Raw genomic sequence first — 14,651 nt, 5'->3', positions numbered from 1 at the left:
ATTTGTGCTGTGTGTGTGTCTGCGGGTGCGCGCGTGCGTGTGCGGATGTGGGTATTTTTTTTTTCTTCCCCAGCTTCTCTCCTTAATGAGGCATAAACCGGAGCTGCCACCCAGCTCCGGCGCTGCAACTTTCACTCGGGCTGCAGCTCTGCTGAGACGGTTTTGTTTAAATCATGGGAGGCTTCATTATTTTTATGATGAGACATGAAATAGATGCAGGCGGACGCTGGTGATGGAAGGAGGGCGAGCGGCTGCGGCGCGCAGCGGCTCAAGTACGACTCGAGTGCATAACAGCCAAAGTTCACCACCAACTGCAGCATTTTCACACCCCTGACTCCCGGGCCCGCAGGGGCGGGCAGAGTTTGCCATCGGGGGAAGTCTTTGCTCCCAGTCGCAGGGAGGACGCGATTCGCTCCTGCGTAGCTTGGGGGACACCACACTCATTACTTACTGGGATTCATGATACCTCCCCACCCTCCCCCCCCAAAAAAGAGTTGAAATTGCAGTATTTTAGTTCTTGTCGACACTTCTGCCTCGCCCCCTCCCCAGAGCCATAATAACCAAACGCCGTTCCTGTGCAAAGGCAAAGTCGCAGTGTCTGGGGGTGGCAGCGGGGGGTTGGGGGGGAGGGAAGTGGCCCAGCGGAACGGGGTGCCTAGGTCCTAATGGGCTGAAATTCAAACTGATGCAGCACATTCTTCCAGGGGCTACCCAGACTGCTGTTATGAAATACAAGTCAGATTTATGATCTTTTTCATATTGAACATGATATGCTATGCTAACGCTGTATGTGACAGTTTAATCAAATCCATTTGTTACCAGGAAGCTAAAGGGGGCCTCTGGGATTTTAGGATTACGGGCAGAGTTAGGGAAGCATGTGGCTTTGTCATTCGCCATCGTTTTGCACACTGCCACACCGCGAGGGGCTCCGTGTGTGCGCCGTGTCTTGTCTGGCAGCCGTCTCCCTTCCCCCACCCTCTGCCGCCACTCCGACCCGCTCCCAAAGTGGCTTCACAATAGTCCGTCCTCGGCGGGGTAGGCAGCTCACCGGGTCCGCACTTGAGCCACATCAACCCTCCCTTCGCCTTCTGCCTCTGGGCTGGGTGCTCCATGAGAAGCTGCTGCAAGTCAGGCACGACTAAGTCAACTCATGCTGAAAAAGGAGAAAAGTTTTGGTAAGGTTACAATCTATCATAGATGCACTTTGCCGGCGCTCTTCACTCTCCGCTGCTCCAAAGCCTTGCTGCTCTTCCGCTGTTTATGTGCCTTTCTCAAAGATCCGCAATATTATTGTTGTAACTGCTTTGAAAGACTACTGCTTAAACCAATTAATCTTGCTAGATGCAACAAATACTGCTACATTCTTTGCAAACCATCCCTGTGTGGCTGCAAAGACACAACCACAAAAGCTTGGAGGGTAAACTCCTCAAGGGATTCTTTGTTAGAGTGTATGTATGTTTCTTATTTTTTTTTTTTTATTTTGCATGTGAGCTGCATCAAAATTGAACTCAGTCTTGCAAATCTCTTGTTGGCCTTTGCCAAGCACTAGCACTTTGCTGCCATGGTAACTGTAATTAAACTGATAAGAGTGGAAAAATGTCAGTATCTCTGAGCCTTGCAGCTGCATGGGAGAAAAAGGGAATCAAATTGGTTCCCAGCTCCATTGCTCAAAAAGGGGAGGGGGGTGGCAGGGGAGGGAGGGGGGTTGGGAGTTGAAGGGGCAGAACAGAGTTAAGCAGCTCCAGTGCCTGAGATCTGGGGACATCTATTTGCATTGTTGTCCCTTAGGGGGGCTGCAGCCTGTAGGGATGCTCTGGGCCAGTGAACAGAGAGAAACAAGCTTTTAGGCCCAATCCAGCTTTCCAATCTGGGTTGGGGGCTGGGGAGAGGATGAAGATGGGCAGGAGGAGAGAGAATCTTTTGTTTGGTACTTCTTGGCAATGGAGTGGCTGTGTTGGCCAAATTCTTTTAATCTGTGTCACTGCTCCCAGCTGCAGAACCTGCATTCCCATTTTAGCATCTTTCTGAGGCACCTCAGCTCTTCCAACTCTCCCTGTATACGGGATGCCCTGGTCCAAATTGCTCTCTGTGAATCTTCCGACAGGGACACAATGTTTCCCATCCGCTCTGTGTAGTTGGTCCAAAATTATAAAAGACTGTGTCTAAGTGCTGCAGATCTTTTATGCCGATGATGATTATTTTTAAACCCCTGTGTGTTGTGGAGTTGTGGTTACTTTGTTGTGTTAACTACTGAAGCTGAGACTGTGCGGATGAATGGCATAGAACAAGGGAACATAATGGGGGCAATCAACCGTTAGGCCGCCTCACAATGCAATCCAGGCAATTAAAAGCTCACCAGAGTTTCAATGAAATGGTTCTACTTATTTCTGCACACCACACTGCACAGGCTATTATTTATGTCTTTTTTTTTAATTATGATTTCCCTTAAACTGTCAAATAACTCAGAATGGCAGAGTCTCAGAGGCAATAAGAATTTCCCTCGGAACAATTTACATGCCAATCTAAAACTAGTTATGAGCCCTGATGTGCTATGAGCAACTTGTGAAATGTTTCTCAGCTACGAACCCATAACTCTACCCAGACGTGTTCTTCTGGGTGACGAGGGAAGGACGCTGACTGCTTTATGCCTTTCAGGTTCCTGGCAACGTGGTGACTACAGAATTGTTCTTTTTCTGCAGTTAACTTGCAGAGCATTGAATGATTCCATTTTCAAGAGAAATGTGATGGTGTTCTCTGTGTTGGGATGGAGTGTAAAATACCAAACTCCTTTTATGCCCAAGGCCAAAGAGAATGTAAGAGTTTCAAATATTAATTGGCCTCTGAGTGCTAAATTGAAATGTCAACACAACAAAAACATTTTGTGAAGACAAGCGGGGTAGCGTTGCTTGTGCCAAATGTTGGCATCCCCTGTCTTGGTTGCAAAGCATTTTGTGTAAAGATAGCTGACCTTGTGCACCAAATCGAAGTTACAGAACTGTGGGGAATAGAGCCTGCCTACTACTAAAAACTAAGAAAGGTTTCTTAAAATGTCTTCATCTTTGATCTTTGTGATTTGAAAAAATAATCAACTTATAAGTTAGATAATTAGAATGACTAGTCTTAATATATCTCTGACTGTTTTCCACCACCAAATCCAGAATGTCAGTTAACAAACCAAAATTTCCCCCTCCCCCAAGGTGGGCGGCTAAGAGGCACTTGTGTCTGTCCAGCCCTGTAATTAATTGGATTCATTCCTTGTGGAACCTAGCTAGAAGAGGATAACTAGTTCGGATCAAAGAAACTTCATTTGTTAGAAGTTCTAGAGAGTGAGATTTAGCAGAGCTATCAAGGGTTATGATTAATCTACACTAGGCCCTTAGCTCCTTCAAAGAAAAGGAACAGAAAGCAGGCTATAGGGATACCACCTGCTCTTCTGTACAAATCCAGCTGCTGGTCTGCAGCTCCAGCACGACGGCTGTGCATATCATTCAGAAAGCACAGCCACCCTACTTTCCTCCCTGCCATTCCCTACTGCACAGCTCCACCAGGCAAGTTCTTTTCCTATCAAAGTTCAACACCTAACAATATTATAGGCAAGTCTTAGATTACTGGTGGGTAGGAAAGTTACTCGACTGTAAGGTTGCCTGTGATTATATAAACAAACAAACAAAAAAGACTGTGAACCTAACAGGGGTGAAGCCTTTATCTAAACGTGTCAGAAGCAGCTGCAGAAGGGGTAGCTATTTTGGAGAATGGAAATGTACAGAAAAGGCAGAAAATTGGAGCTTCACATCTCTTCTTGAAACTCTTTCAAATGCAGGCGCATTTGGTGCTTTGGATCCTTCTATGTCTAAGTTTAAAAGTTTATCCCTGGGAGAGGAATCAAAGTTTAGCAAAAAGATCTCTGGGCTGTAAGAAGGCCGCTTTGCCCCAGGTCTACAGCTAGTTTAACTGCCATTCAGTTTTCAGTGAGTCCCTTAATCTCTCTTTGCGCCTCTGTATCATAATTTGTAAAATGAGGGAATTTGGAATTGATGATGCCTACACTATCTTATGGAACTTAAAATGTGTTATTTGATAAAGGTGAAGCTTTGAATGGTTACTCCCAGCTTTTTTCAAGGCTGGGTGTTTGACACCTAGGAAATAAGAAATTCAAAGATGAATACCCATCACCAAAAAGATTTCAATCAAGTTGTAAAACCCTTAGAACCCTGCCAGATTCCTTTATTTATGATATGCATATCATTTTAAAATATATGAATATCCCTATGTCTAATATAGCGTATATATAGCATATGTATGTATTTACCAGGCATGTTTGTGTAAACTTTATATGTATATTTAGACTTTGCCTTCTATTGTTCCTTCTCCTCTAAAACAAACAACTGCATGTTTATGGTAATAAATTATTTAATTTTATACTTTACTTTTATATACAAGCGTGTTGTTATAGTTAAGAAAACTGCCAGTAATATAGGCACTGACTAATGATTGTGAGTATAAATATATTTTCTTATTTTAACATAATGAATACTTTGAAATGTCAAGGACACAGAAGAAAGTATTTGGATGCAAACAAGCAATATGGAATTGGCCAGCTTTTCTTGTTGCTGTACTATGTACTTAGCTATAAACGTCTCTAAACTAAGGAAGATTAGGGTACATTCTTCTCCCATCAAGCACATATTAAGTGAAATTTTTAACCAGTTAGACAAAACTGATTTTTGTCTCCTGTAGACTATGCATGGGTTAGTTTGTTAAATAGCTTTCTTTTCAGGTTGCTAGCCATTTACTCATATTTTCTTTTTATAAAAACCATTCTATACAGAGAATAGGGGCCCTATGCAATAATTTAATGTTCTTGAACTTCTCATCTGTAATGTCAACTTATTAGGTACAACACGAATTTATTACTATTACCAATTTTTTATGTGTGACGACAGATGATCCAGTAAGAACTGAATTTCAGACTTTTTGTTTCCAAAGATCTAGCTTGATTTTCTACAACAGAAAATCTCATACTGTTACAAAAATTCAATATTAAATATTTAACTTGTTTGAGGTTCTTCTGACATCTTTTTATTCTGTCTTGGAGTCTCAGCTCTCTTTTCTGTTTTTGTCTTCCTTTAGGTATACAAATGCTCTCAGTCCAGCCAGACACCAAGCCGAAAGGTTGTGCTGGCTGCAACCGAAAGATCAAGGACCGGTATCTTCTAAAGGCACTGGACAAATACTGGCATGAAGACTGCCTGAAGTGTGCCTGCTGTGACTGTCGTTTGGGAGAGGTGGGCTCGACCCTGTACACTAAAGCTAATCTTATCCTTTGTCGCAGAGACTATCTGAGGTAGGAATTATCCTTGCACACCAGTGATGACTGGATGCCTTTTAAAATACATTTGTAAGTGTATTTTTTTTTTTTTTTGGTTTGCTTGTTTTATTTCCTCATCACCAGCTTATATTCCTGCAAGATGTTGACCTATCAAACTTCAAAATGTTGCCCAGTGTGTTACCCATATTATTGCTTAAGGAATGGCCAAGGGAGCACAATATCTAATGTGTTTCAACTTGGCTAGCTTGGAAACTCATATTTAGGAATCAGTTATTCCTCTCCCTACAGTGAAAATGCTAGTTAATGTCAAGGATGCATTTGGCAGAAATCAGCATATGGGTTATTTATTCAAGTGTAAAAGGAAAGGTAGGATCACCTTAACACATAGGAATGGATCAGCTCCTGGAATAAACCTTTAAAACCTTTATTTTTAAAATGTTTAACTTGCAAAACACAATATGGGAAGTAGTTTAAATAGTGCCTCTTGGTGGGGCCTACTATTTTTCTAAAATTATTCAGTGGCCCTTTTTGTTTCCAGAAGAAGTCAGTTTTAAATTCTTAACTGGGATTTACTAGTATTTTTATCATACAGTTTGAAAAACTTTCCTCAGATGTGAAGACATCGTCTCCTCGTGGCATTCCGAATGGTCTTTGCAAAGACATCACTATGCGTAGGACAGCCTTAGACTTGCCAGTAGCTTTATGGATTACAAACAAAGTAAAGACTTGCATCATAATGAGGAAATGATAACCACTCTCCACACTGTGAGCAATTGAATTCTTTCAAGACAATACAGATGTTCCCAGTTATGATGCCAGCCAAATGTGATTCCCAGTGTGTAGCACTTAGCACAGAACTTTTATTGAAGAACTTCTATTTTGCTTTTCAGAGAATTTTGCGACTTGATTCAACTGCAAATTACTTATATTAATAAAGTAGTATCTATCAAATTAGAGAAATGATATATGGCATCATTTAGGTTTTCATATTTGACACAATTAATCATTTTTCTAGTCTGACACTAAGCAATTTATTTAGAAATTTTTTCCTTGATGACAAAAGATTTATCAGTCAGCACTAACTCCTTAACCAGCTCGGTCAACTGGGGTGGTGTCTTCTGGGGAATTTGGTCCTTTTTCATGTACAGAATTCACTTATTCTCTATCAGATTCATTCTCTATAAAAATATATCATTTGAAGAGTAGTAGATATAAGAGCATGCATCCAGGACTATGTCAGATTTCCCACTTCCCTCCTTTTAGGAATGCCTCTTCCGAAAACCTCCTAAGTAATTATGACCACTTGTTACTACTTCTCTGTGTTGCAAGTGTGCAAAAAGGATGCATGGTGCCAACAATGGGAAGCAACTCTCACCAGCCAAAATTTCTCTCATTTGGTGGCATAAATAATCAGATTTCACTGTACAATGTGAATTCTTTTAAACTTTCCAGTCTTTGAACTTTTCCCTTTGAAATAAAAATTTCTCCCCTGCCCATTGTGAATTGGAGTCTCATTTTTACACAAAGCATTTGTATTTGCTTTTCATGATTTAACATTGCTTTCTAGTTTTCCTTTGTCTGTACTAACCATAGTCCCAGTTTTTGGACTCCTTTGGACTTTTGCATTTGTTTATAATTTCCAAGTCTCAAATGGAGTTATGTTACAGTTCCAAGCAAGAGATTTGTAGATGAGAATATTTCAAAAAGTTCCTGGAAAATTTAATTAAGAAATAATTTCTTTTGGTGCAAAAAATTTGAAATCCATGCCTAGGGTTTTTTTTTTTTTCATAATACATATCTTCTATGAACTTTTGGAAGACACTTGTGTAATCTGGGTAAGATTATGGTATTTTAATAATCAAAAAAGACAAAAATTAAGTCAACTTCAAAGAAAGTCATTTAAAAGAACTTAGTTTTTAAATTCAGTACTATAAATTTCCCAATGATACACTGGGTTGTGAGTGAAACAGCTTTACAATTGTGAGTACAGTAGTCAGCTGAGAAAGTAACCTTAGATTTGTGTTGTTTTATTCTTTCTTCCAGTAATAAAAATTATGATTTTAAACTAGTATTTGATAGTCTCAAGTCATATCAGAAATTGTTACTATTTCTAAGGCAGTGTATGTTGCTTTTTGTGGTTCAACTTTACATTCATTTCTGATAGGCTTAAACCTTTAGCATTGGGTATTGTATGAGAAATCTATTATACTCTTTCAATTATAAACCCTGATCCTGACTTCCACTTTGTTCATTTCTCAGAGTACAAGTTCCTCTTAAACTGGTCATTACCACATTAGTGGCCAGTTGTTATGTTAGCAGTCTCATGTGTATCCTTTATTCAAACCAAAGGTTTACTGTCTATACCGGACTTCTTCAGCAACTCAATCAACCCTCAAACTGTAAAAGTGAAATGGAGAATTTGTGTGTGTACAAAACACCATGTTGTGTTTTATAGTTTATGCTGCGGATACGGTGTTTAGTTTTATGTGGTAAGCATGTGTCTCAATTAAATGTATAGATGTTTAGATTGTGTATGTCCCTGACTTGCTAGTGAAAATAGTATGGTTCCATATGCTAAGTCAAATACAGTGAAGCAGCTCTCGTTTACAAAGAGTTTCTTTGATTATGTGTAGTCATTCAAACATGTTTATTAAGCCCTCCTGTATGAAAAGTATAATTTTAGGCAATGAATGAAACTAACAAAGGGAAGCAAGGAGGTACACCTAAAATCTTTACTGATTGTTTATTTTTGTTTATTTAATTACATAAAATCTATAATAAGATAAGTGAACATGTAGTATTCTGTGGCTGTTTTCCAGAGTTTTGACAATCCTTTTTCTAATTTCTCCCATAATTCAGCATATTTCCTCCTTGCATTTTCACACAGCTAAACTTTAACCAGTTAAATGTTGTGAAAAGCTTGATTATTCTATTTTGTTTTGAGCCCCTGGATATTATACGATTTCTTGGATGCACCAAGCAGGTCATAAGTAACTTAGATTTGTATTTCTCTAAGTCATTGTTACCTATGTGAAAATATGGAAAATTTACAAAAACAAAAGTAGTTTATTTGCACTGAAAAATTATTGATTGTGGGTATTGTCTCGGACCAGATAATTATTCATACTTAGAGGAAAGCTAAATTGTTTACCAATTGTATTTAGCTTCCTAATAAACTTGCTCTTCCAAAGAGAAAGCAAAAATAAAAAAACCCATTACTAACTCTGAGCAACAAGTCTTGAAGTGCTGAGTTTCACTTTGTGTTCCGTTGAGTGATGATAATGATAACATTAATGATTTGAGATATTAAATAATATGAAAATATAAACATTGAGATAGATATTTTCTTAAGGGTTATATAAACTATTACTGTGGTAAATTTGATGTGTTTCTAACTTTTCTCTCCTTTGTGGCACATTAACTGTTTAAGAAAAAGAAAAATGTTCTATGATTTTTGTAGAGTTTGAAATCTTAACAGTGGGATAGTTAATTTTTTAATCTGTAGACCTCGTAGAATACCTTATTTTGCTGTAGAATATAAAATGAACATATCGGAGGACTTAGCGTTTCTTCATTTGCGGGATTGTATTCCTCCTATGGAAACCCATTGGATAAAGAAAGAGAAGGGTTCACTTTTAAAATCTTCCTCTATTAACATGCTTTCTGAAACTGTGAATTTGATTTGTTCATCAAAAGTTATATGCCAAGCCCCAGAAATGTATCTGCTAAGAATCTGTCCAACACATTGAAAGCCATTTATATTTTGTAAAGATGAGCTTTTGACAAAATAGACAGAAAAGCATCTTTGAACCATAAGTTAGAGTTTAAAGTTAATAGTGTCTGAAGTAGATAACAATGGTCATGTAAAAATAGCAAAGTTTTTAGAATGACGTTTAAAAAACTCCACTCACGGCTAACTATCATCCTTATTTCAGTTTGGAAAATTTGAATAAAGCAGCCAGTGGACAATCAGGGGGTTTTTTTGGTTTGTTTTTTGTTTTTAGAATCAGACTTTATGGCAAGCATTAAACAGTCAAATCTGGGAGAAATATTATAATATCTTCATTTTCTTCTTGGAGGCCATAAAGAATCCCAGAACTTAGCACTTGGACTTTTGGGCAAATTCTGCTTGTTTTTTAAGCCTGCAATTTTTTTGTGCTGTATTTTAAGCAGTAAGTCGATATAGGCTCTATCCTATCCTGAATCTCTATGTATCGCTTGCCAGAGAGTTTAGTCAAAGCTGTTTGCTGTCATATATGCCGTAGAAGCTGCTTATAGCTGTTCCTATGCGAGATGCTGTAAAATGTCTTATATAAAATTTAATGCAATTTGCTATTTTTATATGTGAGGATGATCTGTTTAAAATGAAACTACTGGGAAAGAGGGATGCTTCATGCTCCGCCATAGTTGCCAATTAACTAAAATGATTTGAAGCCTGCTCTGCTGAATACAAATTTTATATGCTTTAATATAATAATATAATAACTCTAAAAGAGAAAATTAAAATAAAATGTTACATAGAGCATCAGTCTTGGTAGAACTTTCTCACATTGATCAGACCCAGTGCTTCTAATTCTTTATGTAAGGTTAAATTTATATGGGTGCATAATTATAGCTTTAAAAGTAAATATGAATATGTTGTTAGCTTGATATTTTCTGGTAATTCACAGTGCAGTTGCTTTTTAATATTGAATAAAATATTTCTTCTTTTCTTCTTCATTGTGACATTTTCTTATATTAGGCATTTGGAAACATTTTCTCTGGAAAGCAGTGCATTATTAGTATTTGAAAAATCAATTTTTATCATTTCAAATTCTAAAAACATAAGCTTTCATCTGAAATGAAACTCCCTGCAAATCAGCTTTTCTCTAAAGGCTTCATTTGAGTTTTTTAAACACTTTATTGGAGATTATTGTCATACTTAAATGTGTGAGTTAATCTAAGTGTCATGAAGTATTTTGACCTACGTATATATTGGTCTCCATAGTTTATTACACAGTCCTCACAAATATTCTACCTTATTCACACATTTAAAAGAAGTTGTAGTTTTAAGTCTATTTTTCCTTTTATGATAGGAAAGTATTATCGGATTCTGATTCAAACATCTCAGACTGTTGACTATGCACAAGTCAGGAGTGATCATTTTGTACAATACTTTACATGACTGCTTTTCACTAGGGGAAAAGCTTGGAGGATTCACAGTAGACTTCCCGAGTGACAGCTACCCTGCAAAAATTACTGTTCAAAATATTTAACCCATATACAGAATTGCATTTATAAATTTATCTGCAATATCTCTATCCTAATTCTGCAATGCAGCTATTTTTAATGAATAAGTATTTATGTATTTAGTATAATGAATTATTTTACTTTTGTGGATTTTTGTTTTTGGTTTGTTTATACATGTGAGATACTCACTGAAAAATTCTACCTCCTCCCCAAGAATAGTAAATTTCATACTCATTCTGTGTCTTTCTAGTTTTAAAAATATGATTATGCTACACGGAATTCTTCAGTCAGGGTAGTTTTATACATAAGATGGGTAGGTAAGTTAGACATACCTGACTTAGCAAAAAAAAAAAAAAAATCTGTTTCTACAAGTGTATTTAGGATTAAATGCATCTGGAAGAACTACATTTGAGAATTGCTAAAATTGCTTATTTTGCACTTCATAAATACATAGAATTCTGGGAAAGAATCTCTATTTTTGGTTGCTCTTAGAATATATCAAAGTAAGCCAGCAGTTCATTTATAAACTGACCATTAACTTCCATTAAGTGACTAATAATACATTTTAATGCTGTTTTTACTGCATAAACATAATTTATTAAGGAATCACATTTCTAAAATATGCTGAAAGCAGTGATTTTTAAAATGATTTTGATGAATATATACATTGTAGAAATGTGTTATGTAGTTGTTTTCTGCCTCATATAAAAAGAATATAAGAATTACACCAACCTAAATGACTACTGTATTTTCTTTCTGTGAAAATTGAATCTTTATTTTTTTAAGATTTATTTATTTATTTATTGGAAAGGCAGAGCAACAGAGTGAGAGAGAGAGAGAAAGAAGAGAGAGAGAGAATAATTTGCTGGTTCATTCCCTAAATATCTCCAACAGCCAAGACTGGAACAGGTTGAACCTAGAAGCCAAGAATCCCACGTAGGTGGCACAGACTCAAGTACCTGAGTCGTCATCTGCTGCCTCCTGGGTACATTAACAGGGTGGTGGATCAGAGGTAGAGGTAGAGACGCTGGTTCTTGAACCAGTGCGTGGCAGATAAAGGGGTGTGGAGGTGGGAAGCTTAAACTGCTATGCTGTAACGTTAGCCCTAAAGTCTTAACTTTATTTTGAAAACACTTTTCCAGATCTTATGAGAACACCTCTTATTATTCAGAATCGTATACTGTAGCCTCATCCCATCTTCAAAAAGAATTAATTAACATTTCTCACTTTTTATCAATAAATGCTAAAGTATGTGATCTGTAAATGCTGTACAATTATCTTGGCAACAAGAAAAGTAAAAATATAAATAGGAATACTCTGTTCAGTTGGCCAAGTATTTTATAAAACAGCATTTGCATTAACCACATTTCCTTTCAAAAGTGTTTTCTTCTTTTTGTTTGTTTTATCATATAGTAAGCTTTGAAACTAAAAATTCAGGTACTTAATGCCAGCCAATTTCTCACTAGTTTAGACTATTGCACTAATCAATTCTCTTTTTTTTAAGGATTTATTTATTTATTTGAGAGTTAGAGTTACAGAGCAAAGGAGAGACACAGAGAGAGGTCTTCCGTCCACTGGTTCACTCCCTAAATGGCTGCAACGAGCTGGGCCCATCCAAAGCCAGGAACCAGGAGCTGCTTCCAATCTCCCGTATGGGTGCAGTGGCCAAAGGACTTAGGCCGTCCTCTACTGCTTGCCCAGGCACATTAGCACTGAGCTGGATTGGAAGTGGAGAAGCTGGGACTTGAACCAGTTCCCATATGGGATGCAGGCAGGCAGGCCAGGCCTTTAACCCACTGAGCCACAACGTCAGCACCCACTGATCTGTTCTTATAGACTCTTCACCATGCTAAGATGAAAGACAAGTTTATAAAACTATAAAATATCTAAATTTATTTCTGTTTAACTTTTATCATCCAATTTTGATTTTCTCAGCTCCAAGGGAATTTATAACTTTTTATTTCAATTTATATTCCTATTATCATAACATTTATTTTGATGATTACATATACGTTTCCCTTTTCATGATATTTATAAGAAATTTGCTTTTTTTTTTTGACAGGCAGAGTGGTTAGTGAGAGAGAGACACAGACAGAGAGAAAGGTCTTCCTTTTTGCCGTTGGTTCATACTCCAATGGCCGCTGCGGCCGGCGCATCTTGCTGATCCAAAGCCAGCAGCCAGATGCTTCTCCTGGTCTCCCATGTGGGTGCAGGGCCCAAGAACTTGGGCCATCCTCCACTGCCTTCCCGGGCCATAGCAGAGAGCTGGCCTGGAAGAGAGGCAACCGGGACAGAATCCGGCGCCCCAACCGGGACTAGAACCCGGTGTGCCGGCGCCGCAAGGCGGAGGATTAGCCTGTTAAGCCACAGCGCCAGCCTAGAGGTTTGCTTTAAACTAGAAGTTTCTATACTGTGGAACAAGAAGTACAGCATTTAAATCTCCCTTCCTTCCTTCCTTCCTTCCAAGGTTTATTTATTTATTTGAAAGGCAGAGTGACACAGACAGAGGAGAGACAAAGCGAGAGAAAGAGAGAGAGAGATTTGATTCACTGATTCACTCTTCAAACGGCCACAATCCAGGGTTGGGTCAGGCTGAAGCTGGAGAAAGGAAGTCAGTCCATGTGGCCACATGTGTGGCAGGGACTCGAGTACTTGGGCCATCCTTCGTTGCCTTCCGTGCACATTAGCAAGAAGCTGGATGGGAAGCAGAGCAGCTGGGACTCAATCCAGCACTCCAACATGCGGCGCTAGTGCTGCAAGCGACAGCTTAACCCACTACACCAAAATGTTAACCTTCAAGATTTTCGTTTCTTACTTTAAAGCATTTTTTTGCTTATTGCTTTTATCCTTTTATTATCAGTTTTAATAGATAACTTCTCTGTGAAGGAAATAGAACTCAGGCATAACTTTTGGTTATGTTTCTTCAACATATTTATCATATTCACAAACTTCCAACATCTGTCACCTGTGCATTTACCTACATCTTTCCTGGTTTCTGCCCCTAAATGATCAACACTTTTTGATAAATGTTTTCTTCTCAACAAGATTACTGTAGTTAGATAAATGTTCTAAATGTTTTGCAGATTTCCATTGCTCTCCAGCGTTAGTTTTCTTTCTTTTTTTTTTTTTTTTTTTTTGATGCAAAAATCTCTAGCTGTGGGCTTTACTAAGTTCAAAATAAAATCACACTTGAGATAAATATTCATTTTGGAATAGTCAGATCCCTGATTTGAAGTTGGAAAATTAACATTAAGCTGTGTGTATTAAGTTAGACTCTAATCAGCATGTGTTGTTATGATTCAATTTAATATTAAAAACTCTCCAACTGGGCAACTGGGAAAATAAAAGACTCTTAGGAATTCAAAGATTATTTGCAGAGGAGTGCAGCAAAGCCATATTTAAGTAAAATTGTTATTACTAATGTGGTAGAGCATCATCCATGTTAAATCCATCCTATTAATAAAAGCAGAAAATCAGTTTTAGCAAACATAAATATCAAATATGACAAGGATAAGTTAGGGGGTATGGAACTTCATAAAATATTCTAACATTTAATAGTAATCTAAACACCACAGAGGAGAAAAAAATCCCATCTCATTTTTATTTGGGGTCCCAAAAGGCACATCATGGGGGGAATAGGTAATTTTAGGTATTGCTAGTTTATTAGTATGTTCTAAAACTTTTAGGACAATTGTATGTTTTTAATAGAGATACATAGTTATATATTTTTGAAATTATTATCTTTTTTATTTTTGAAAGACTTCAGAATCTCTTAGAAACTGTCCTTTCATCAAAACAGAAAGTTAAAGTATGTTATACCATATGTCTTATGATATAGGGCATTGTGTTTATTTTATTTTTAGCAACTGCTCAATAAAAATATATTCTGACCAATAGTTATATAAAGGTAAAATGAGTAGATTGTCCCTGTTTATTTACTTGGGTAAATTGGTGGGGGAGGTGGCTGGAAAAAGTAGTCAGAACTTCTAATACCAGATGTGCGTGTTAGAGCTAAGTGCAGGTTTATTTGCATTTCACAGGTTCAACTCTTCTCAGATTATGAGTATAATTTTCAGGTCTGTAAGTAATTCAT

At 37.6% G+C, this 14,651-nt stretch overlaps 1 protein-coding gene across 2 annotated transcripts in view; it reads left to right on the top strand.

Moving 5' to 3' along the window:
- The first annotated feature begins 232 nt into the window (after positions 1-232).
- The window catches only part of LMO3 (LIM domain only 3), a 57,662-nt gene continuing 43,243 nt past the window's right edge, over positions 233-14,651 (top strand). Inside the window, exons 1-2 of one of the 2 annotated variants that reach the window (XM_062195511.1) lie at positions 233-272; positions 5,131-5,344. In XM_062195511.1, coding sequence (XP_062051495.1) covers positions 233-272; positions 5,131-5,344 — 254 coding nt within the window. Of the gene's footprint in view, positions 273-1,150; positions 1,176-5,130; positions 5,345-14,651 lie in introns of those variants that run through there. The other variant, XM_062195509.1, reaches the window with a different exon arrangement.

The sequence above is a fragment of the Lepus europaeus genome, chromosome 6 (genome assembly GCF_033115175.1).
Source record: "Lepus europaeus isolate LE1 chromosome 6, mLepTim1.pri, whole genome shotgun sequence".
NCBI classification, from domain to species: Eukaryota; Metazoa; Chordata; class Mammalia; order Lagomorpha; family Leporidae; genus Lepus; species Lepus europaeus.
The sequence above is the reverse complement of the archived record's forward strand: the minus strand, read 5'-3'. Positions and strand labels throughout refer to the sequence as shown.